Source organism: Panthera leo, chromosome F3, assembly GCF_018350215.1.
Source record: "Panthera leo isolate Ple1 chromosome F3, P.leo_Ple1_pat1.1, whole genome shotgun sequence".
In the NCBI taxonomy this organism is placed as follows: Eukaryota; Metazoa; Chordata; class Mammalia; order Carnivora; family Felidae; genus Panthera; species Panthera leo.
In genome coordinates this window covers 9,953,122-9,978,211 of record NC_056696.1, presented here as the reverse complement: position 1 = coordinate 9,978,211, position 25,090 = coordinate 9,953,122, and the positions used below count along the sequence as shown (strand labels likewise).

General features: G+C 36.6%; 1 protein-coding gene across 2 annotated transcripts in view; it reads left to right on the top strand.

The window, feature by feature from the left end:
• The window catches only part of FMN2 (formin 2), a 381,203-nt gene that overhangs the window by 132,589 nt on the left and 223,524 nt on the right, over positions 1-25,090 (top strand). Inside the window, exons 5-6 of one of the 2 annotated variants that reach the window (XM_042925782.1) lie at positions 706-2,558; positions 4,155-4,299. The exons of the other annotated variant lie outside the window; for it this stretch is intronic. Of the exons in view, the coding sequence (XP_042781716.1) occupies positions 706-2,558; positions 4,155-4,299 (1,998 nt within the window). The remainder of the gene's footprint in view (positions 1-705; positions 2,559-4,154; positions 4,300-25,090) is intronic. 2 annotated transcript variants of the gene reach the window in all.

The window sequence follows — 25,090 nt, the reverse complement described above, 5'->3', positions numbered from 1 at the left end:
ACATAATTTTATTGGAGATTCTTTCAGTGGGTTACCTTTAAAAAGGTAGCGATGACTTTTAAACCTGAGGATTTAAAATGTCTTTAGGGAACATCTTAATAGCAAATACTATTTGGGAAGGTATGAGAGGGGCCTGTCTAGGAAATAAACTGGTTTTTCACTCAGAATTTTTTTCCCTATTTTCACTGGTCTGCTTGTCTTCAATGATCATTTAAAGATCAGACAAACAATGGCCTTTGGACTTTATGGTAATATGTGTAAACCACTTTGAAGTCCAAGTGTGAAAAGGACAAGATACATAGAAATACTAATAGTATCTCTCTGTGAAGGGATCCTTCTGGAATTATTACAACAAACAAATATATTTTACAACTTTTAAAAATTATTTTATTATCTAAATAGTTTTTGGTCCTTATTATATGTATGTATATATATATTTATTTTTGTATATATATGTATGTATATATATGTATACATATATATGTTTATTTTTAAGAGAGTACAAGTGGGGGAGGGGCAGAGAGAGGGGGACAGAAGAACTGAAGCAGGCTCTGCACTGACAGCAGTGAGCTCGATATGGGGCTTGAACTCATGAACTGTGACATCATGACCTGAGCTGAAGCTGGGCGTTTAACTGACTAAGCCACCCAGGTGCCCCAAGTCCTTATTTTATATTTAACTATGTCTGTCTTTGTTGTCCCCCAGGAAGCTTTTGACATGAAGTCTGAAGGACAGGCCACTGTAATTCAGCAGCTGGAACAGACCATTGAGGATCTGAGGACCAAAATAGCTGAACTGGAGAAGGGGTACCCTGCCCTGGACGTGGAGATGGCCAGAGGCCGTCATGGGGCTCAGAATGGAGGTGCACCCTTAGAAGATGTCTGTCTTGAAGCTCTCAGGTTAGGAGAAAAGGATGTACGTCATCAAAGGCTTTTACAGGCAAAGTCAATCCAGACATCCCCGACAGAAGAGGGTGGGATACCAATACCGCCTTCTGTTAATACACTGCCAGAGTGTCCTCACCACCCACCTGGGGCTGAAAGTGGAGACTCGCCTGTGCCGTCCTCACCTTCTGGACCTCAGACAAAATTCTGTTCGGAGATTTCTTTGATTGTGTCTCCAAGGCGAATATCAGTACAGCTCGACACACATCAGCCCACGTTGCCTCCACCATCTCCATCCCTCCTGAAGTCTGACAGTCAAAGACAGTCCGGGTCACAGCCTTCCCATCCTTCTCTTCATACTGAGTTTGAAACCAGCCATGAACACTCTGTTTTCTCTTCCTTTGAAAACAGCCATAACGTCCAACCCTCACCACCTCTGCCTTGCACAGAGTCTTCCAGTTCCGTGCCTGGTGTAGGCATGGCAGCTCCCCCACCTCCCCTTCTCCCTGGCACAACGAGACCTGTTCTTCCCGGTATAGCCATCCCCCCACCTCCTCCTCTGCCTGGTACAGAAATGTTACCGCCCCCTCCTCCACCTTTGCCTGATGAGGGAATACCTCTTCCCCCTTCTCTTCCTGTAGTGGAGATACCTCCTCCCCCTCCTCTGCCAGGTGAGGGAATACCTCCTCCCCCTCCTCTGCCAGGTGAGGGAATACCTCCTCCCCCTCCTCTGCCAGGTGAGGGAATACCTCCTCCCCCTCCTCTGCCAGGTGAGGGAATACCTCCTCCCCCTCCTCTGCCAGGTGAGGGAGTACCTCCTCCCCCTCCTCTGCCAGGTGAGGGAATACCTCCTCCCCCTCCTCTGCCAGGTGAGGGAATACCTCCTCCCCCTCCTCTGCCAGGTGTGGGAATACCTCCTCCCCCTCCTCTTCCCGGTGTGGGCATACCCCCTCCCCCTCCTCTTCCCGGTGTGGGAATACCACCTCCCCCCCCTCTTCCCGGTGTGGGAATACCCCCTGCCCCTCCTCTTCCTGGAGTGGGAATACCCCCTCCTCCCCCTCTTCCTGGAGTGGGAGTACCCCCTCCCCCGCCTCTTCCTGGAGTGGGAATACCTCCTCCCCCGCCTCTTCCTGGAGTGGGAATACCTCCTCCTCCCCCTCTTCCTGGAGTGGGAATACCCCCTCCTCCCCCTCTTCCTGGAGTGGGAATACCCCCTCCTCCCCCTCTTCCTGGAGTGGGAATACCTCCTCCCCCGCCTCTTCCTGGAGTGGGAATACCTCCTCCCCCGCCTCTTCCTGGAGTGGGAATACCTCCTCCCCCTCTCCTGCCAGGTGAAGGAATACCTCCTCCCCCTCCTCTGCCTGGAGTTGGGGTTCCTCCCCCTCCTCCTTTGCCAGGTATGGGGATTCCACCTGTTCCAGCTACCCTGCCAACTTCTGGACCAGGCATTCCCCCACCCCCTCTGCTTCCTGGATCAGGCCCTCCACTCCCCCCTCAAGTTGGAAGTAGCACTTTATCAGCACCACAAGTGTGTGGTTTTCTTCCTCCTCCATTGCCAGCTGGCTTGTTTGGATTAGGGCTGAACCAAGACAGAGGGAGTAGGAAGCAGCCAGTAGAGCCTTGTCGGCCCATGAAGCCTCTGTATTGGACGAGAATTCAGCTGCATAGTAAAAGGTAACATGAATTGGAGCTCATGTTTGCACAGTTTGTCAACAGGAGGGAGCATTTACCTTTAAAACTCTTGGGGAAATTACAATTTAGTGCATTTTTAAGTACTGCTCTGAAACTTATCTGTAGATTTTTATGTTAATATTTAGTGAACCAATCTGTTATTTCAAATTTTAGACTTTTCTCAAAAGTATCGAAGGTATGAAACAAATGATATATGTGTATCAATGTATAAGATGTACAGATATCTATCTGTATAGTTAATTGATCAATCTTATGAAGATGGGAGGATGTATCTTTCTTAGCATACATGCTCTATTGCCTCGTTCCAGAACCTCACTCTAGCAAATAGCTTATAAATATAAATCAAATCCTTAAAAGACATACTGACTCTTGAGGATATTTTTTGCATTCTTTCGAAGGCACAGTCTTGTGTTACTGTTCCCTTTTGTTTGCAGTAGTCTTTCTCTTCAAAGATGTGCTATGCAAAAATACACATATCCACACCCATGTGTGAAATAATTTAGTTTTGAGAATTTCCTGGCATTTATATAGAGAGTTTGTGACACAATGTGGTCATAAAGTCATACTTGGGAATGATATTTATAAAAGAATACTTCCCACCATGTATGCTGTTGCCATATTACTTATCCATGCATAGTCTATAGTTGACATCCCTTGATCCCTGGGACAGTACTATGACACATGGGTGAGGAATGTGCTGGCGGGGGACAAACCATACTCTTTAAACTTTACTGGCCTTCCTTTTTTCCTAACTTTCCACGATCCCTTGAATTTTTTTTTTTTAATTTTTGTATGATGTGGCATGCATTTAGAATAGGATCTTTCCAGGCCTCGTTCTCATTTGTTATACAATTTTCTCATCACTGGATCACATTAGGGGAGAAGAATCTACATAGTTTGACCACTTCTAAATTTGCAGCTCATTCTTTCTGTAATTTCCATGTTACTTATATATGCTGAGGCATCATGTCAAACTGTGACCCAAACTCATTTTATCCAGATACATTATAAGAAGTTATTTTGTTGTGTTGTTCCTTTGTTTCAAAAAATAGATCTACCCTTTTTAGGTGCTACGACATGAATCTGCAGTCACTAAAGTCAGATAACAGTGGGTGAAGGAAGTGGGCGGGAGATGGAGGGTACCACCTTGGATCATAAAATAATTTGAGTCAGGTTTGAACTGTGAGATATCAAATATTTCTTGCCTTCATAGCGTATACTGAGAGGAGTTTTGCTTCTATGTTTTCATACAGTGATTTGATAACTAAGAATTCCTGGAAAGTATTTTTTTCTAGGCAAAGGCTTCATTCTATATTGATGGCATTTTAACTTTCTTATCAAGTTGATAAAACAAGTGTGAGTCTTAAAGAAAAAGTATTCTTTCTTATCACCTTCCTCTTGCCCTCGCTTCCACCTCCTCTTCCCTTCCTTCCAGACTTCCTGCCTTCCTTCCTGACTTCCTCTCATGTTTTTTTCTCTTCTGCCCTTCTTTCCTTCTCTTCATTTTTGTTTATGCTCACGACAATATCTTGTAGTTTGGTTTGATGACTGTTTCATTGGTCTTTTGCTTAACTTTAGAGACTCCAGTGCTTCACTTATTTGGGAAAAAATTGAAGAGCCATCCATAGATTGTCATGAATTTGAGGAATTGTTTTCTAAAACTGCCATGAAGGAGAGGAAGAAACCTATTTCTGACACTATCACAAAGACCAAGGCTAAACAAGTGAGTATTTGTGTGCTTTCTGAGATTGGGCAGTATTTGGGGCATAAGTATGAACTTTCATTAGAAAAAAAAAAATGAAACTGTTTTCTGGGCTGTATAACCTCCATAGTCCTTAACCAGATAGAAGTTAGAATTTTAGAACATGTAATTAAGTAAAATTATGCCAAACAGAACAGCAAATAATTGTTTCCACCAAGTGACAATGTCCTGACTATTTTAATTTTAGCCTTGTGATACATACTTCCGAAATTTCAGCTATTGATTATTTCCAGAATTAGTTGTCTAGAAATAAATTGTTAATTGATTGCAATTCATCTGAGCACTAGTATGGATGGAAACAAAGGTAAAAGTGGGCAAAGAAAAACAAGTAAGCAAGAAGTCTAGTCCTTAGTAATCTATAATGCATTTGGTATTTGGTGGAATTGACACTCTTTAGAATCAAGTTAAACAATCACACTGTACTTGACATATGGAAGGATGCCTTACATATAGTACCAGCATCTCCATTCTTTGTTAGAGCCTTTGATCTGTACTGTGATACCTGGATTAGACAAAGAAAGAATAGTACATTTGGAGAAAAACATTTCAAAGAAATATTTCCCAACTGGTCCACCCAGTGGCCTTGATCGTGAAATTTCTTGTCATTCAGGAAATTATAGTAAAATTCCACAGTAATAAGCCCCATATAGAAGGTATTGCTAGCTGTCCATCTTTCACCCTAAAATGGGGAAATGGCTACATTTCTTAATTTTTCTGGTTGGGGGGTTGAGTGCATGGATGCAAGAGAATGGTGAGCAGCTCAGTCCTGGGAGGCGGTGAGAGAGAGGTGAGACCCCAAGCCCCCAGTGTTCTCCTGGACCATTCTCCCCAGATAAGTGGCAACCAATGGGGTGATTCCTTGAATTTTTGTCCCTGACCTGGAAGTTGTGGCTAAAAGTATGACCCAGAGTTGTAGCTAAAAGTATGATCCATTGACATTTATTTCAGATCAGATAACTCCCACCATATGGATACTGCCAAATCCAGCCAGGGGAGGATAGATTTGAATGGCACAGCTTGACCCCTGGGACCTCTAGCTGAGTGATAAGCAAGGCTCACTGCAGGCTTTTCTATTATTCTGAAAATGATGCATACCTAAACATTATGCAGCTGAGGTTTTCAGAATCATTTATTGCAGTACAAATGGCCTCTGGCGACCTTAGGTCAAGGACTATGATAAATTGGACAATAGCTGGCATATTGTAGGCACTGAATAAATATTTGTTTAAAAGTAAACCAGCTGACCATGGGAGGAGGACTTCATAATCAGAGACTATGCCTAATAATGATTAAAAAACAGAAAATCATTCATCTCATAGTAATCAGCATGGCCAAGGTGACAGTACTAAGGGGAATAAAAGCAAATGGAAAACCACATTTTCTCTGACAGAGGTAAATGTTAACAAAAACTCTTTTCACAGTACATTTGCATATAGCACACTTAGGCTGAATCATACCTCTTCTGTGGACTCTTATGGACTGTGTCAGAGATGGGAAAACTGGGCAAGGAATATGGGTAGAGAGTGTCTGTATATGTGTGTATGTGTATATATATATATATATATATATATATATATATACACATATGTACATATGTATATATGTACATATGTACATATATACATGTGTGTGTGTGTGTACACACACACACACGTACACATATATATCAAGGACAATGAGGCAGCCAGGATTGTCATTTGATGGTGGGCAGATGTGACATGGGATGTTTCTTGTCTAGGGAAGGTATACTCAGAAAGGCAAACAATGTCTTCTCTATCTTTCATCACCACTTTTTTTCCACTGAATGAACATAGATAAGGAAGATACTTCATACATTACCAGAGACTTTAGGATTTCATACTTATTTGACATAATCTTCAGTTTTTGGCTTACTGAAATAAGATTTATGTGTGAATCATCACAAATTCACAAATTCAACTAGTTTGCCTGAGATGGACTGTGCACAACACCAGTTCATCTGCATGGAACATCATCTCAGCATGATCCCCTTACTCTGTCATTAAGACATTTCATAAACTATGGGTAAGAGACTTTGCCAATGTCATAATTTGCACTTATTGACTGTGATGCTACTGTCGACTTTAACTCCAAACAGGGTTAATGGAAAAGTCTCCATTATGACTCCTGATAACCTTGTTCAGCATCTCCTTGGTCTAGGTCTTGGTATTGAGCTCTGCACTTCAGGTCTGTTTTTGAAGGGATAAGGTTCTTGTTTTTTCCCTCTTCCTCTCCCTCTCCCTCTCCCTCTCCCTCTCCCTCTCCCTCTCCCTCTCCCTCTCCCTCTCCCTCTCCCTTCCCTTCCCCTCCCTATGTATGTTGGAGAGAGAAAAATCCTCAATGTGATATATTTCTGAAGAAACCTAGTTTTATTTTACTTTGCTGTATTTGGAAGAAAAATATATTCATTTCATCGACTTGAGACAATTAAAATTTTGTTTAAGGAAATATATTTTCAGGCTGTATGCAAATAGTTCCCCTTTTTATGGGAAATGTATACTGATTGTATGTGCAGACATTTTGGTACCTCATGATTCATGTCCAGTGTAATGAATAGCCTTTAATGCTCTGGCATATGTTTATGGAGGTATTTCAAGCAATTCTTCTTATATACAATGGAAGCTAGAAGTTCTGTTTTTCTTTAAATATTTAAAAATAGCCAAATAATTTTTCTGTGATCTGTCTTCTTCTTGAAAGCAAGACTGTGGTCAAATGCACTGGTATTTAATGAAGTGCCTGTGCTGTTTTTACTCTTTCAGAGAGACATTTTCAGCGTGATAGTAGCAGATCCCTTAGCTGGGCACGTTGCTGTTTGGCATGAGGAGAAAGAGGGCTACTTTCTGGACACCTAGTCTAGTAGTAATGATGAATATCTTGTATTTCTAAAACCTTTTTCCTCCCAGGAACCTAAAACAAAACATTTCTTATTTTTTCGTGGAATATATATATATATATATATATATATATATATATATATATATTTCTGTGGTGACTTCTTTATTCTTTATTTTGAAGTATTTAAAACATAAGGAGATTAGCTGAGAAGGTATATGTGAGTTTATCAGACTATGATCTGACATTCTTCTTCAGTGAGTGTGACACGTATACATCACAATTAAATATCAGTCTGCCAACAGAACAGCAATAACCCTGTTTCCTACGGTGGCAGGAGGAAAGTAGAAACAAATTTTTATGAGGCTTGTGTTTAAGTGCTGATACACATACACACTTGCCCATTTTTTAAGGAATGCTCTGGAACTAGTAAACATTTAGCCCAATCTCCTGTGTGTTGCTGGGGTAATCCAAGGAATTTTAATGTTGATAGTGATCTTAAGACACCTCAGGATCTTCTGTGTTCCACTGAAGATTAAGTTTATCCTGAGTTTAGGAGCAGAAAAGTGAGAATTGATAGTAAGAGCTGCTTCAAAAAAGAGGTTTCTAGTTAATCCTGTGTCAAACAAGGTCATAAACGAATACACTTGGTAAATATGGTAACAATTGGAGCAACAACAATAGTAATAATCATAGTGGTAGGTAGGACAACAACAAGAATTCTGGAAGCCACAAGGCACACTGTGCTTTATTTATCATGTGCCAGTCATTGCTTTTTAGCATTCTCCTTATATGAATTCATTGAATCCTCCTCGTTCTATGAGGTAGACCTCATTATCACCAGTGTATGGTACAGAAAACTGAGGTATAGAGGGCCTAAATAATGTTTCCAGGCTAGTAAGGGGCAGAGCTCAGGTTCAAGCTCCATTAATCTGACTCCAGAGCCTGAGAGCTTAGTCACTTGGTAATAAGTATGGGGGTGAAGTATTTTTTGTAAGTTTCAGTATACTTTTATATGGAAACCAGAATAGGTATTTTAGAAAATAGTAATTTGAATGTGTATTCATTTTTCTATATGCTCACTATTAAATGACTAGTTGCATTTATGAAATTGTATGTGAAGATACTTTTAAAGCCTTTTACATATGCTAACAGATTTTGACAAGTGCATAAACTACAATGCCGCTAAACATGACATTTGCCCAATTAAATACAAGTTTATCTGAGAGATGAAAACTTTAGACACATAAGGTTCTGTAAACAGTAAAAATGAGGGCATTTGCTTGTGCAGCATTTAAGTCCTGGTTGGAAGTCTATAGCCACAGTGGTTAAACGTCACCAAACGTCAAGTGATGATACTTCTGATTCACTCCATGACACAAAAAGGAACCATCTCTGAAAAATATGCCTTAAGTCAATGAAGTCTAATCATACTTAAAAAGTCCGTAAAGGAACATGCTATCCATAATGGAAATTTAAACACAGAACTTAACAAGAGTGAATAAGAAGAATCTGTGTTATTTTTTAAATACATAGCTGACATTTGTTTAATCATTTAATGCAACACAAACAAATGTCTTTCTGGGTTTCTTCTATTTATCAGATTAAAATGCTCTGCTCAGAGAATGGGAGAGAAAAACAAGTCATGATAGTTAAATATTTGTTGGGCTTTAGCCTCTGGAAGTACGATTAGAAAAATAGTTAAATCTGCTACTTATTATAAGGGGAGGTAGTAACAGGATTTGTTAGAATTCCCATTTAATTACAGATATAAATGGTAAAGAGTTAGACATTTGGTATTCTGTTCAATCTTTCCATTGTGTTTGCTGACCTAACCTCTTTTAAGGCTTTATGTATGTGTGTTATAAAAACCCATAATAACAATGGGAAAAGAAGCATTCATTATTCAGATGTTCTTATATGGGAGTGTATGATGTAATGCTGCTAAGCATTCTTACATGAAGCAGTAATGGCTGTTATAAGGCTTCTTTCTACCATGTTGAGGCATTGGGGAAAAGTGTATGCTATACTTCAGATATTGTCTGCTGTAGTAATAGTGAGCCACATGAAAAGGGAAGAGGGGGTATGTATTTTACTCCTGAATCTCTAATAATTTCAAATAATGTAAATAATCTCTGTTTATTGCAAATGTTTTTTCGTTATTATTGGATATTTCAGTGTAGGCTCAGTGATAATCTGAGTAGTAGAAATTTAGTTTTTTGTATTGGTGTTAATTTTTCCTATTATAGCTGGCAAAGGGTGTGTTTTGGTTGATTTGGACAGTTATATTGGTCATCTAGACTGAAGACCTAAAATAATGTCTGAAACACAAAATATCTTACAATAAAACAATTTAGATTTGTTTTGGGGATACATAGTAAACATTTGGTACTTTGTTACTTTTAACATAACATCTGTTTTTAATAGAATACATTCCTATTGCAAGCCTTAAAATGTATTTACATAGAAAACCACATCAAAATACAGAGCTATAATTAGACAAACATAGGTTTTGTGGAATCTGGATTTGTTTTAGATGTTGAAAGATTTATTATTTTTTGAAGATGTTATTCCCATAACTATTTGTAGAGCATACCCAATCAATTCAAAGAATGCAAAAATAATAACCTCTATTTTTAAATTTTCTTTCAGCCAAAAAATTGTTTTTATAGTTCTAAGTAAATGGCAGACACACAAACACACACACACACGCACACACATACACAAAACAAAACGAAACAAAACACAAAACAACCAGTGGCATACTAAAAAGGAAATATAATTAGGCTAATGGTCCCAACCTTGCTAGATTATGTATTAGGAAAATTATGTTTGATTAATAACAAATTGAACTTGTACAAAATCGAATCATCATACTGTAAGTTAATTCTTTTGGGCTCTATTTTGATATACTATGATGATAATAAGTTTCTTTGCACTAGATGTATAAGAAAGGGGTATTGATATTTAATGGCTGAGATGTCCTGTTTATCAAAATCCATAGGCATTGAAGAAACAGTTGTTTGGAAAATTCATTTGCAATTCATTACCTTATTATGATTATATGAAAACTGAAAGTCATCCTTGCAAAAGTAAGGAAAGCTTTTTGGTCATTTACAGAGTCTAAATTCTATAATTTGGAGCAGGTGATGGGGGAGCATTTCTCAGTACTGCTAATATAGAGTGGAACAACATTGCAGACAGCCAGGGAAAATTTAAAGAGAGAAAACACCGGTTACTTCCAGTGCTGCACCACTTTCTTGGCCTGAGGAGAGCAGGGTTTATCCGTTTCAGCAGGGAATACAGTAAAGAAGAGAGGCTCCTAGGCCAGGGAGTTTCTCTGGTGGGCTAATTTATTACTGTCTCCCTGAGGGACAGTATTAAGTAATTCATGCGACTAAATTTGAATCACTCTTCAAGTTTCATACCATATGCTCTAAAATAGTAAGTACTGCACATGATCAGGAGGGCTGAACAGAGCACGCTGGCTGGATTTAGTATGAGTCTGTGTGCAAGAGACGAGACTTGAAGTGGCCCTTGAATTTATTTTGTTTAGATACGTAGAGAGAATTAAGGGATGATTTTTGAAAATAACACCGCAAACAAAGATTTCCTTGAACCTTATTTAAAACCATCGTAAATCAGTCAGGTGTTTTGGCACTCTTCTATGTGTGGGAACTCCTGTCTGACAGTTTCAGGAATGTGGATGCAGGTTATTGATACTTGTTTCCCTTAGCTCAGTATGTTTCCTTCCCATCCTCCTGGCAAAAGTCTTTAGGCTTGTCTTAGACATAAGAGTGACAGTGGAATTTCACAAATTAGACCTGACGTTGATTTTTGCTGTTTTGGTGCTACATCGTGGGTTGTATGTCTCTTTACCATGGACAGCAACTGTCCATGCACCTGATTTGACTTACACAGTTACAATTACGATAGCTCCTACCTTTTGTCTGTGGGAACTGTTGCACGTGACACAAGTCTGTTCACACTCTATACTTTTAGTGTGATCTGAGCTGAAAAATGTTTATGATTATTTGAGGACACAAGTATCAGACTTAAAGGAAAAAATAAAGTTCTTATTCATATCTCTATTTTGTATTCAAAACTTTTTTGTTGTTGTTTCAACTGGAATATAAATTTGTTTCTTTTTCAAAATCATGTTTATAAGGAAGATTTCTAACACTTCTGCTTTTATTTTGTTACATGTTAGTATATGAAATTTTAGAAGTACTGAATTATAACTAGAAATTATCTGAAGTATTACTTTGCAAATTTTATTGGAGGTGGGCCTCCTAGATCAACAGAACAGGGAGTTTGGTGAGTCCTCTTTCCAGCAAAACAGCAATTAACTGTGAAAACTACAACAAAAATATTCATTTAAAGTCTCTGGCAGTTGGTCTAAGGGTACAAAGGAAATAGAGAAACAATCATTCAAGAAAATGTATCAAGACTCAATAAGAATAGTGAGAGTCTGTGGCTTTTGAGCCATGACCCATTCCATCACCAGCCCCCCTAACTCGATGCTATGGAATCTTACCCAAGGCATATAAAGCTGAGAAGACCAAGGTCTCTCTCCCTTAGGTTATGGTTTTACTTTAGGAGAGCCAGGATTCTGGCATTCCTAATTTCCCCAGTCCCCTGTTGCAGAAGCTCTAGTCCAGGCAACTATGGAGAGCTAAGGAAAGAGGAAGCCGAGAAGGGCCCTTTAGGAATCAAAGTTAACTCTGAGTCAGGAAGGCTGTGCACCTGTGCCAGGCTGTATCTGCTCAGGAGGAGTCAAGCAAGATATGGGATACCATGAAAGCATTCTCTAAACCTCATACAGTGTCAACAAAATCAGTCATTCCTGAAAGTCTGGGAGGTGTGTGCATGCCCAAGGCCACACCCTCTCAGAAGCAGTTAGAGAAAATCCAAGTTACTACCTCCTTTGTGGCTGAATGTGAGAAAAGTTGCATAAACTCTGAACTGTATAGTAGCCTCCAGGGCATGCACCCCACTCCCCCACACAATGGTTAAAGGTAAAACTCTAAGTGGTTAGGGGACTTCAGCGTAATCTTCGGCTTAATAAATGGCTCAACCCACCCAGGGATGACTCCTAGGTAAGTCAGGGCAAAAGATAAAATAATGGGGGAAGAATGTGTGCAAGAACATCAGATTGCACACTGTTGCAGATATAATTCATAGAACTAGTCAGGCCAAAATAAACAAATAAGCAAAAAATAAACAAGCCAACAATAAAAAAGAATCCTGGGGCAGGGAATGGGAAATCAATATCCAGAGTTGCTACAGTATATTATCTGAAATGTCCAGTTTTCAACAACTGTATGAGAACCACAAAGATGTCACAAAGTATCACCTATATGCAGGAAAACAAACAGGCAGTAGAAACATTATTCAGAGGCCCAGATAGCACATTTAACATTCATAGATTTCAGTTTTTTTAATGTTTATATTATTTTTGAGAGAGACAGAGCACGAGCAGGGGAGAGGCAGAGAGAGGGAGACACAGAATCTGAAGCAGGCTCCAGGCTCTGAGGTGTCAGCACAGAGCCTTACGTGGGGCTTGAACTCATGAACCGTGAGACCATGACCTGAGCTGAAGTCAGATGCCCAACTGACAACCACCCAGGTGCCCCTTTTATTAAAAAAAATTTTTTTTAACATACATAAACTTCAGATCATTCATGCTAAATATCTTCAAAGAACTAAGGGAAACTGTTTCTAAGAAGTAAAGGAAGGTATGATGACAATGTTTCATCAATTTGAGAATGACAATGGAGAGACATTATTAAAAAAAATTGAAGTTGAAAAGTATAATAATCAAAATGGAAAACAAAACCACTGTGTAGTTTAACAAGTGATTTGTGGTAGCAGAAAAAACAAAACAACCAGCAAGCTTTAAGGTAAATCAATAGAGACTATGTAGTCTGAAGAACAGAGAAAAAAACAAGTGGGGAAAAAAAAGACAGAACCTCAGAATAATGTGGAACACCTTTAAGTGACCAACATCAATGAAATGTACCAAAAGGAGAAGAGAAAGGTATAGAAAAATATTTGAAGATGGGTCCAGAAATTTGATGAAAAGCGTTAATAAACACATCCAAGTTCAGTAAATGTCAAGGAGTAAACACCAGGTGATCTACACCCTGACCCATCTTAATTCAAAACATTGAGAGCCAAAGATAAAGAGAAAAATCTTGAAAGCAGTAAGAGAAAAACGACTCATCACACACAAGGAAATTTCAGTAATAACAGCAGATGAATAGAAACAAAGTTGTACTGGAGTAAGGAAATGACACTAGGTGAAGTCAAAGTTACAGAAAGAAATGAACAACGAAGGCTAAATAGGAAGGCTAATTCATAACAAGTATGAATATATACTTCTCTCCTGTCAACTTCTTTAAAGGTATAAGGTTATATATACTAGTAATTTATAACAATTTTTATCATATATAAAACACATGTGCACACAGTATATATAACAGTGATAGTGTAAAAGGGTGAGAAGTGAATGGAGCTATAAGAGGAGTAAAGTTTCTATGTTTTGGAATTAGGTCAGTATAAATCTGAAGTAGATTCTGATAAATTAAGGATATATTGTAAGCCCTAGAGCAACCACGAAGAAAACTGAAATATCAAATAAATTCACAAAAGAAGTTAGATATCCAGTTACTCCATTTAATACAAAAGTAGGTAATAAAGAAAGAATAGAGGAATAAAAAAGACATATATATTTAAAAAATGAAAAATGGCAGATGTAAATTCAATCATATTGATAATAACATTAAATGTGAATGAATTAAACAATCCATTAAAAAGGCAGATGTCAGATTGCATAAAAATAATCCAAGTGTGTATTGTGTTACTAGAGGAACACTTTAGATTCTAAGATATAAATAAGTCAAAAGCAAAAAAGATAGACCAACCTTAAACAACCATAAAAAAGCTGGAGTAGCCATACCGATATCAGATAAAATAGACTTAAAAAATTACTTGAGATAAAGAAGGACATTCCTTCTAATAAAAGCTTAATCTATCAGGAAGGTACAATAATTATAAACATACATGCACATAATAGTAATATCCCAAAATACATGAAGAACAAACTGACGATTAAAGGAAGAAATAAATAACATTTGGAGATTTTAATAGCCCACTTTTAATGATGGATAGAAGGTAAGCAGAAGATCAGCAAGGATGGAAAAGACTTCAACAACCACATAAACAAACTAGACTTGACATCTGTGGAACATAAACTCAATAGCAGCAGAAAACACATATTTCTCAAGTATGTATAGAACATTCTCTGGGATGGACCATACGCAAAGTCCACAAAACAAGCCTTCATAAATTTGAGATTGAAGCCTTAACAAATTTTAAACTATTGAAAAAGTATTTTTCTGGCCACAGTGGAATTAAATTAGCAATAAGTAACAAAGAAATTTGAGGAAATTTGCAGGTATGTCTAGGTTAAACAACATGTTCCCAAATAATAAGTGTTTCAAATAGGGAAACACAAGAAAAATTAGAAAATACTTTGAAATGACTATTAGTGAAATCATAACATACTAAAACTTATTGTTTGCAACTAGAGCAATGCTCAGAGAAATTTATGGCTGTAAATACCTATCTTAAAAAAACCTAAAACCAATCATCTCAACTTTCACCTTAAGAAACTGAGAAAGAAGGGAGTAATAAACACTAGAGTGGAAATAATGATTAAAAGAATATGAAAACAATAGAGAAAATCAACAAAGCAGAAGCTGGTTCTGTGAGGTTAAGAGAACTGAAAAGTCTTTACTAGACTGACCAAGAAGAAAGACCAGGATGTCCCTTCTCACCACTTCTGCTTCACAATATCCTGAAGGTTCTAGTTTAGGTAATTAGGTAAGAAAAAGAAACAAATGGCATTCAGATTGGAATGAAAGAAGTAAAATTCTCTTTACAGATAACATCTCTAATATAAAATATCCAAAAGGAATCCACTAAAAAATGATTCGAACTAACAGGAATTCAGTGAGACGGCACAAGATACAAAATCATTACAGAAAAACTAATTCTATTTCTAGGCACTAGCAATTTACATTGTGAAAATGTAATTAGGAAAACAATTCCCTTTACAATAGCATCCAAAAAGTAAAATACTTAGTATAAATTTAACAAAAGGACTGCAAGACTTCTACACTGAAAACTAGAAAACAGTGTGGAAGGGAAGTAAAAGAAGATCTTAATAAATGGAACAACATGCCATGTTCATAGATCAGAGGACTCAGTAGTCACCTGTAGATTCAACACAATGTCTAACAGTTTTTTGTTTTTCGGAAATTGGCAGGCTGATCTTGAAAATTTATTTGCAAACACCAGGGGCCCAAGATAATCAAAATAATCTAAAAAAATAAAGTTGGAGGACTCACAGTTCCTGATTTCAAAGTTATTACAAAGATATTAATTAAGGTGGTGTGGTACTCTCAGATGGATAGACATGTTGGTCAGTGGAATAGAAGGAAGAGTCCAAAAATAAATCCTAGCATTTAGGGTTTGATTTTTGACAGTGTGGTGCCAAAACATTTCAAGGGCAAAGGAAGTATTTTCAACAAATGGTGCTCAGAGAACCAGATATTCACATGAAAAAAAAAAAAATAAAGTTGAACCTTCACCTCATACCATGAGCAAAAATTAACTCAAAATGTATCATAGGCTTGAATGTAAGACCTAAACTATAAAATTCAGAAGAAAACATAGGAGTCCATATGACTTCTAAAGTACATGTGACAAAAGAAAAAAATAGATAAATTATACAACATGAAGATGAACAATATTTGTGCTGCAAACAATACTATCAAGAAAATAAAAAAGTCTCACAAATTAGAAAATATTTGCAAATCATGTATCTGATAAGGAGTTAATATTCTGTATGTATAATGAACTCTTCCAACTCAACAACAAAAACAGCCTGATTAAAAAAATTGTCAAAGGAATGTGAATAGATCTTTCTGCAAAGATCTACCACTGGCCAATATGTGTGTGAAAGGCTGCTCAATGTCATTGGCGATAGGGAAATGAAAAAGCATCGTGTAACACCACTTTACATGTAGTAGGACGGCTAAGAAAGACCATAAAATGTGTGATGAGGATGTGGAGAAATTGGAGCTCTTACACACTACTGGCAGGAATATAAAAGTGGCGTAGCCATTTGGATTTCAATAACAATTCAAGTCTTAATCCACTAATTCATATATTCACCAGCAAAATTCTATTTTTCGTATATTCACCAGTAAAATTCTATTTTTCGTAAGAAAGTACATATTTTTTCTGGTAGCTCTAGTTACCCATTAAATAATAATAATATCAGATTATAATTTTGTGGCTACATAATATTTTATCAAGGTCAGAAAACTTCTAGGGCAAAACTTTTGCCCCCTAAAATATATTGTCAAAAGCGTAAGCTATTTTTAACTTTAAGAAAATGTAGTTTTACTAGGCAAAAATCGATTAACATCTGAAGAGAAATGTATAGATTTTCTCTTTGCTTTTGATGAAGAGGCTAGAGATATATGGACTGTGATTTTCTCTTCAGGAGTATAGGCCCTGGGAATATAATTAAACCAGTTTTGAAACCTACTGTGCTTCAGTGAATGCTCTTGGACAGAATCACCAGACTCCCCCAGGGGATAGATTTTAGTGTTTCTGATGGTGATGTCTGCTGTTAGTTTAACTTTGACTATAGACTGGTTTATTGCTTGTTTCATGAAAACTTTCAATAATTTTTCTTCCCGCAAGTCCTCATGTATGAAAGAAGATTAAATGCAAAATTTAACAACTTACGTGTTCAACAGACATATGCTGCAGAAGAGATTTGCATTATTGAAGCTAAATTTTTTCAATAATTTTTTAAATTAATTTTTTTTTTTATTTTTGAGAGAGAGAGAGAGAGAGAGAGCAGGGAAAGGGCAGAGAGAGAGGAGGACACAAAATCCAAAGCAGACTGCAGACTCCAAACTGTCTGCACAGAGCCTGTCACCGGGCTCAAACTCACGAACCGTGAGATCATGACCAGAGCTGAAGGCAGCCACCCAGGCGCCCCTGAAGCTAAATTTATGTGGGTAAATTAAAATTGGCCCATGCTGGCACTCTTCAGCTTGCTCTCTCTCTCTCTCTCTTTCTTGCTCTCTCGTCCTCTCTCTCATATGCAGTGACGTGATATTTGAGGCCAACTTGGGATTCGGCATCTCTTACCCTTTACACACAGGTAGAGAGTAAAAACCAAAAACTATTGATTTCTTGGTGACATAGTTAATGATGCCCCCACAGAACATGAAGGACTTAATTTGCTGCTAATTATGGTACCATTGTAATGCTTATTTATGTTTAGCCATAAAGCAAAAAATGATGTTTGGTGTTTGTATTGAATTGTTTTATATGGATGAAATGCCTATCCTTTCATAATTGACAAATTTTAACTAGTGTAGGGAAAGTGACTTAAAAATATCAAGTTTTAGAAAACATGAAACTCTATTATGAACCTTCCCACCTCAAACTAATTGGAAGATAAAATGAGAGTAGAAGAACTTGAAATGAGAGCAAGAAAGAAAAAGGAGAAATACCTGAAGTCAGCTAAGGCTTAGCAGAGCTTGTAAGTAGTTTCTTCCCTCATTTTTTCTTTGTAGTCATAAAAATCATTATTTTGAGATGAATGTTAATCAGGAATGTAGGCAAGGTTTTTCTTTAATTGATCCATATGGCAATCTTTATGTATGGTTTCGTGTATTTCTCCACATGGATTCTAATGTCATTAAGCCTTTTCACAAACCATACACGGGTCATTCTTTATAGTTCTTAGCTCTAATATACTACAAAATAACTTTTCAAAATTTCATACTTTTCTTTGTAATGTCGATGTTTTTACTTGTGGCCGCTTTTACCAAGGTTTTGTGTACTTCAATCAATTACTGTCATAAGTAAAACTTTTCATAATTAGGATGGAATTTCTCCCACTTTTTTCTAGTGCCAAAAAATAAAACCAATGGGTCCTTCAAGCATCACTAGAAGCTAGAAATTGAGTTGAGATCCATTTGAAACTGCATGCCTTTTAAGTTATCGGCCTTTCTTTTATGGCCTCCATAGGCACAGGGCCCCATAAAAATTGGCTTTCAGATTTTCCTCATCCTTTGAACTGGCAAGGAAAGTCAAAATAATATATTTTTTAATATTTTTATTTTAATTCCAGAGTAGTTCACATACAGTGTTATATTAGTTTCAGGTGGACACCATAGCAACTTGACAATTCCATGCTTCACAACAAGTGCCCTCCGTAACCTCATTTGTTTTACCCATCCTCTAGCCCCTGCTCCCCTCTGGTAACCATCGCTTGTTCTCTTCAGTTAAGAATCTGTTTCATGGTTTGTCTCCCTCTCTCTTTTTTTCCTTCGTTTGTTTGGTTTGTTTCTAAATTCCACATATGAGTGAAATCATGGTATTTGTCTTTCTCTGACTTATTTCGCTTAGTGTTACACTGTCTAGCCCTACTATCCATGTTGTTGCAAATGGAAAGAATTTCATTCTTTTTCATGGCTAATATTCCATGATGTAATATATTATATACTATATATTATACACTATACACACACACACACACACACACACACACACACACACACACACACACATCTTCCTTATCCATCCATCTATTGATGGACACTTCAGCTGCTTCCATAGTTTGGCCATTGTAAATAAAGCTACCATAAACACAGAGATGCATGCATCCCGTTGAATTAGTGTCCTTGTATTTTTTGGTAAATACTCAGTAGTGCAATTTCTGGATCATAGGATAGTTCTATTTTTAACTTTTTAAGGAAATTCCACACTCTTTTCCACAGTGGCTGCACCAGTTTGCATTCCCATCAACAGTGCAAGATAGTTCTTTTCCTCCACATTCTCAGCAACACTTGTTGTTTCTTGTGTTTTTTATTTTAACCACTCTGACAGGTGTGAGGTGATATCTATTATAATTTTGATTCGCATTTCCCTGATGATAAGTAATATTGAACACCTTTTCATGTGTCTGTTGGCCGTCTGGATGTCGTCTCTGGAGAAATGTCTGATCGTGTCTTCTGCCCATTTTAAAATTGGGTTATTTGTTTTTTGGGTGTCAAATTGTAGAAGTTCTTTATATAATTAGGATACTAACCCTTTATCAAAGGTGTCATTGCAAATATCTTCTCCCATTCAGTAGGTTGCCTTTTAGTTTGGTTGATGGTTTTCTTTGCTATGCAAAGACGTATTTTGATGTAGTCCCCAGAGTTTATTTTTGGTTTTGTGTCCTTTGCCTCAGGGCACCTATATAGAAAAATGTTGCTATAGGCAATATCAGAAAAATTCCTGCTTGTGCTCTCTTCCAGGATTTGTATAGATAGTTTCAGGTCTCACATTTAGGTCTTTAATTCATTTTGATTTTATTTTTGTGTATGGTGAAAGTTAGTGGTCAAGTTTCATTCTTTTGCATGTAGCTGTCCAGTTTTCCAAACACCGTTAATTAAAGAGACTGTCTTTTACTCTTTGTATATTCATTCCTACTCTATTGAAGATTAATAACCATAAAACTCCAGGTTTATTTCTGGGTTTTCTGTTCTGTTACATTGAAGTGTATGTCTGTTTTTGCAGCATTACTTTACTGGATTGATTTCTACAGCTTTGTAATATAACTTAAAGTCTAGAATGGTGATACCTCCAGTTTTGTTTTTCTTTTTAAAAAATTGCTTTGGCTATTTGAGGTCTTTTGTAGTTTCATACAAATTTCAGGATTGATCTAGTTCTGTGAAAAATGCTGTTGGTATTTTGATGGGAATTGCAATAAATCTGTAAATTGCTTTGTGTAGTGTGGATATTTTAGCAGTATTTTTTCATCCAATCCATGAGCATGGAATGTCTTTCCATTTCTTTGCATTTGTTTTCATATAGTTTTTCATAATATTCTCTTACTATTGTATTTCTGAGGTGTTGGCTGTTATTTCTCCTCTTTCCTTTGTGATTTTATTTATTTCAGCTCTCCCCCACTCTCTCTTTTGATGGTTTTGGCTAGAGGTTTATCAATTTTGTTTATTTTTTTCAAGGAACCAGCTCCTAGTTTCATTATCTGTTCTATTGGTTTTTTTAGTTTGTATATCATTTATTTCTGCTCTAATCTTTATTATTTCCTTCCTTCTTCTGGTTTTGGGTTTTATTTGTTCTTTTTCTAGCTCCTTTAGGTATAAGGTTACGTTGTTTATTTGAGATATTTCTTGTTTCTTGAGGTATGCCTATATTGCTATAAACTTTCCTATTAGAACCAAAACCAAAAGTTTTGGACTGTGTGTTTTCATTTTCATTTGTTTCCATGTATTTTTAATTTATTCTTTGATTTCTTGGTTGACCCACTCATTGTTTAGTTGCCTGTTATCTAACCCTGTGTGTTTGTGGTTTTTTAAGATTTTGTCTTGTGTTTGATTTTAATTTCATAGTGTTATGGTCAGAAAAGATGCATAGTATGACTTCGATGTTTTTAAAGTTGTAGAGACTTGTTTTCTGACCTATTATGTGATCTATTTTGGAGAATGTTTCATGGGCACTTGAAAAGAATGTGTATTCTGCTGTTTTAGGATGAAATGTTCTGAATATATCTGTTAAATTCTGCTCAGTGTGTCATTCAGAGCCACTGTTTTCTTGTTGGTTTTCTGTTTGATGATGTGTCTGTTGATGTATGTGTGATGTTAAAGTCATCTACTGTAATTGTATTACTGTCAGTTCCTTTATATTTGTTATTAACTGTTTTATGTGTTTGGGAGCTTCCATGATGGGTGCATCAATATTTACAATTGTTATATCTTCTTGTTGGATTATCCCCTTTATTATTTCATAGTGTCCTATTTGTCTCTTTTTACCGTCTTTGTTTTAATGTCTATCTTTTCTTTTTTCCTTTCTTTCTTTCTTTTTCTTTCTTTCTTTCTTTCTTTCTTTCTTTCCTTCTTTCTCTTAACTTATTTTTTTAATTTACATCCAAATTAGTTAGCATATAGTACAACAATGATTTCAGGAGTAGATTCCTTAATGCCTCTTACCCACTTAGCCCATCCCCCATCCACAACCCCTCCAGTAACTCTCTGTTTGTTCTCCATATTTAAGAGTCTCTTCTGTTTTGTCCCCCTCCCTGTTTTTATATTACTTTTGTTTCCCTTCCCTTATGTTCATCTGTTTTGTATCATAAAGTCCTCATATGAGTGAAGTCATATGATATTTGTCTTTCTCTGACTAATTTCGCTTAGCATAATACCCTCTAGTTCCATCCATGTAGTTGCAATTGCAAGATTTCATTCTTTTTGATTGCCGAGTAATACTGCATTGTGTGTGTGTGTGTGTGTGTATGCATACATATATACATACATACCACATCTTATTTATCCATTCATCCACCATTGGACATTTGGGCTCTTTCCATACTTTGGCTATTGTTGATAGTGCTGCTATAAACAATGTCTATATTTTCTGATACGAGTATTGCTACACGAGCTTTCTTTGACAACCATTTACATGATAAATGTTTTTCCACCCCTTTACTTTTAATATGCAGGTATCTTTAGGTCTGAAACGAGTCTCTTGCAGGCAGCATATAGATGGGTCTTGTTTTTTTATCCATGCTGTCACCCCATGTCTTTTGATTGGTGCGTTTAGTCCACTTACATTCAAAGTAATTCTTGATAGATATGTATTTTTTGCTATTTTGTTTCTTGTTGTTTATGCAGTTTTTCTCTGATATTTTCTTTTCTTGCTGTCTTTCATGGTTTGCTGGTTTTCTTTTGTGATATACTTGGATTCATTCTTTTTATTCTTTCCATATCTGTTAGTGGTTTTGATTTTTGGTTACCATTTATTTCATATATAACCTCTTCTGTATATAGCAATTTATAAGAAGGTGATGGTTGCTTAAGGTTGAACCCATTCTTTATTCCTCTCCCCATCAGATTTTGGGTATATAGTGTCATACTTAATATCCTTTGTGATGTGAATCCTTTGACTGATTTTTTATGGAAATAGTTATTTTTATTGCTTTTGTGTTTCCTACTTTTTATACTCTCACTTACAGTCTTTCCTTTCCACTCAAAGAGTCCCTTTTAATATTTTGTGTTGGTCTTGTTTAGTGTCATGAACTCCTTTAATTTTTGTTTGGGAAACTCTTTATCTCTTCTTCTATTCTATATGATAGCCTTGCTGGGTAGAATATTCTTATCTGTAGATTTTTCCCTTTCAGCAACAAAGTAACATTTCTTTTGTTTTGAGAGTTAGGTTGCGGTGTTGCCCTGGCAATATCAGACAGACTTGCTGCTTTTTTGTAAGCAAAGACTTCCATATTAGAGTAATGGCAGCTTCCTTTTGAATATTGCCCCATAGAAAGCAGATAGAGAGGAACTCATATTCGAATAATGAAATAAAAACTTTCATTAGACTTTTTGCATTTTATATTAAGTCTCCCCGAAACCAAACCAAAATAAATTTCCTCTTTTAAAAAGATTAAAGGGACACCAAGTGGCTCAGTCGGTTAAGCGACCGACTTCGGCTCAGGTCATGATCTCACGGTTTAAGCCCCGTGTCAGGCTCAGTGCTGACAGTCCAGAGCCTGAAGCCTGCTTCAGATTCTGTGTCTCCCTCTCTCTCTGCCCCTCCCTGCTCACACTCTGTCTCTCTGAAAAATAAACAAACATTAAAATTTTTTTTTAATTGAGAAAAATAAAAAGATCAGAAGTATTTCCTCCTCTTTATACAGTGTATGGATAAAGCTTGGTGTTATTACAAAATCTAATCATTACACAATGCACATGAAGAAAATAATCAAATGGCAAAATGGATTCAGTTTTTTCTGTATGTTTTGCTGATAAAAAATTAAACAGGAAGGGAACTAATTTAGTGTCAAATATACAGATGGTAGCTACACCATGGTATAACATGCCATAAAGGTATCAAATCACTATGTTGTACACCTGAGACTAATGTAACATTGTCAACTCTACTCCAATTAAAAATGCAAATTATGCAATTGGCTAAATTAGAATAGTATATATAACTAGGAGGAAAAACAGAACTTCTTAATAGAGATGTGAAGGCATCAAAGCTTGACACCCTGAACTGTAGAATCTAGAGTGGTCTCTGAAGGGCTTGGAGTGGTTACAGGTAGGGCTTGAAATAATAAGTAGGTTTTGAATGGAGTTGATGGCTTGCATTTTCAATCTTAAATGAATAGTTTTAATTATTTAACTATTTAACTATTTAATTATTTAACTATTACTTAAATAGTAATAGTTTATTGAGAGATTTTCTATCTAAACAATATAAAGTTCTATATGAGACAATTCTCTTTGGTGCCATGTTTTTCAACAGATAGCTTCAGGAACGAGAAATAGTGGTTAGGAATAAGTCTTGCCAAATTTATCAGATCTTTATTACGCTTCTAAGTTTCTCTTTTTTAAAATGTCCCCCTGTTTTCTAAAGCATTTCTAGGTATTTCTTGAACTCATTTATCTTCATGGCTTGGTTTTCTTCTGGGTAACATGTTCCATATGTTTTCTCCATTTTTCCAAGTATTATTAGCTGTATTCTGTATTTACCACGAGTATCCCAATATTTATGTTACTGACTCTTCCATTTGCTCATTCTTTTACCCAATTTGAATTCATGCAACATTATGGAATTAAAGACCTACTTAAAAAAATCTTTTTCATATACTTATAAACTTATTTTTAGCCAGGCCACATCAGCTTCTAATGTTTCCAAGAAGAATGAGTATGGCTATCTTAACTACACTTAAAATTTCGTGTGGTTCAAGAGTCTGTCCTCTTGTATATTTCTTGTTGAGACACCATTACTATTTCATGTGTTGCCATCAGTATTGCATGCAAAAGTGTAGAAAGGATATTTAACACATGACTGACACTGAACAGTAATTTAGTTTGCCCTCTTTTTCTTAATCTCACTTAATAAGTTATGTTTGCCATTCTTGAGGTTACTAATATGGTTTCACAGATTTCATTGTTCTGTGTTAATAACCATACCATTCTTCCTTCATAATAGTATACCAAATTTTTTTCCCCACTGGGCCACCCAGAACTACAATGAATCTGTCACTGTCATCACTCTCTTTTTTTTTTTATTTATTTTTATTTATTTTTTTTAACGTTTATTTATTTTTGAGACAGAGAGAGACAGAGCATGAACGGGGGAGGGTCAGAGAGAGAGGGAGACACAGAATCTGAAACAGGCTCCAGGCTCTGAGCTGTCAGCACAGAGCCCGACGTGGGGCTCGAACCCACGGACCGTGAGATCATGACCTGAGCCGAAGTCGGACGCTCAACCGACTGAGCCACCCAGGCGCCCCTATCACTCTCTTTCTTACTCATCTTAATGTAGTCTCGCTGTTTGCTCATATATTTATGTTATCTTTTCTATGTGTTCACCAACACCAATATTGTATTTTTAAAATATAATATGGTGTAGATTTTCAGTAGTTTATGTATTGCCTCCATTTTTTCAATTGATTCAACTTTCACAAGCATTTAATAAAATCAAGCTATTAGAAAACTACTGAGTGTGGGTCTATTTTCTCCTCTTCAGTTGAAGTGTATTTGACATGCATTATTACATTAATTTCAGGTATACAACATGTGATTCAACATTTATATAAGTTAATAAATGGTCATCATGATAAAAGACAGCTGCCATCTGTTACCATACAAATTATTACAATATTATTAACTCCATTCCCTATGTGATACATTGCGTAGGAAATGTGTTTTATTTATCATAACTGAAAGTTTGTGACTTTTAATCCTCTTCCCCCATTTTGCTCATTCCCTACCTCCTTCCCTTCTGGAACTACCAG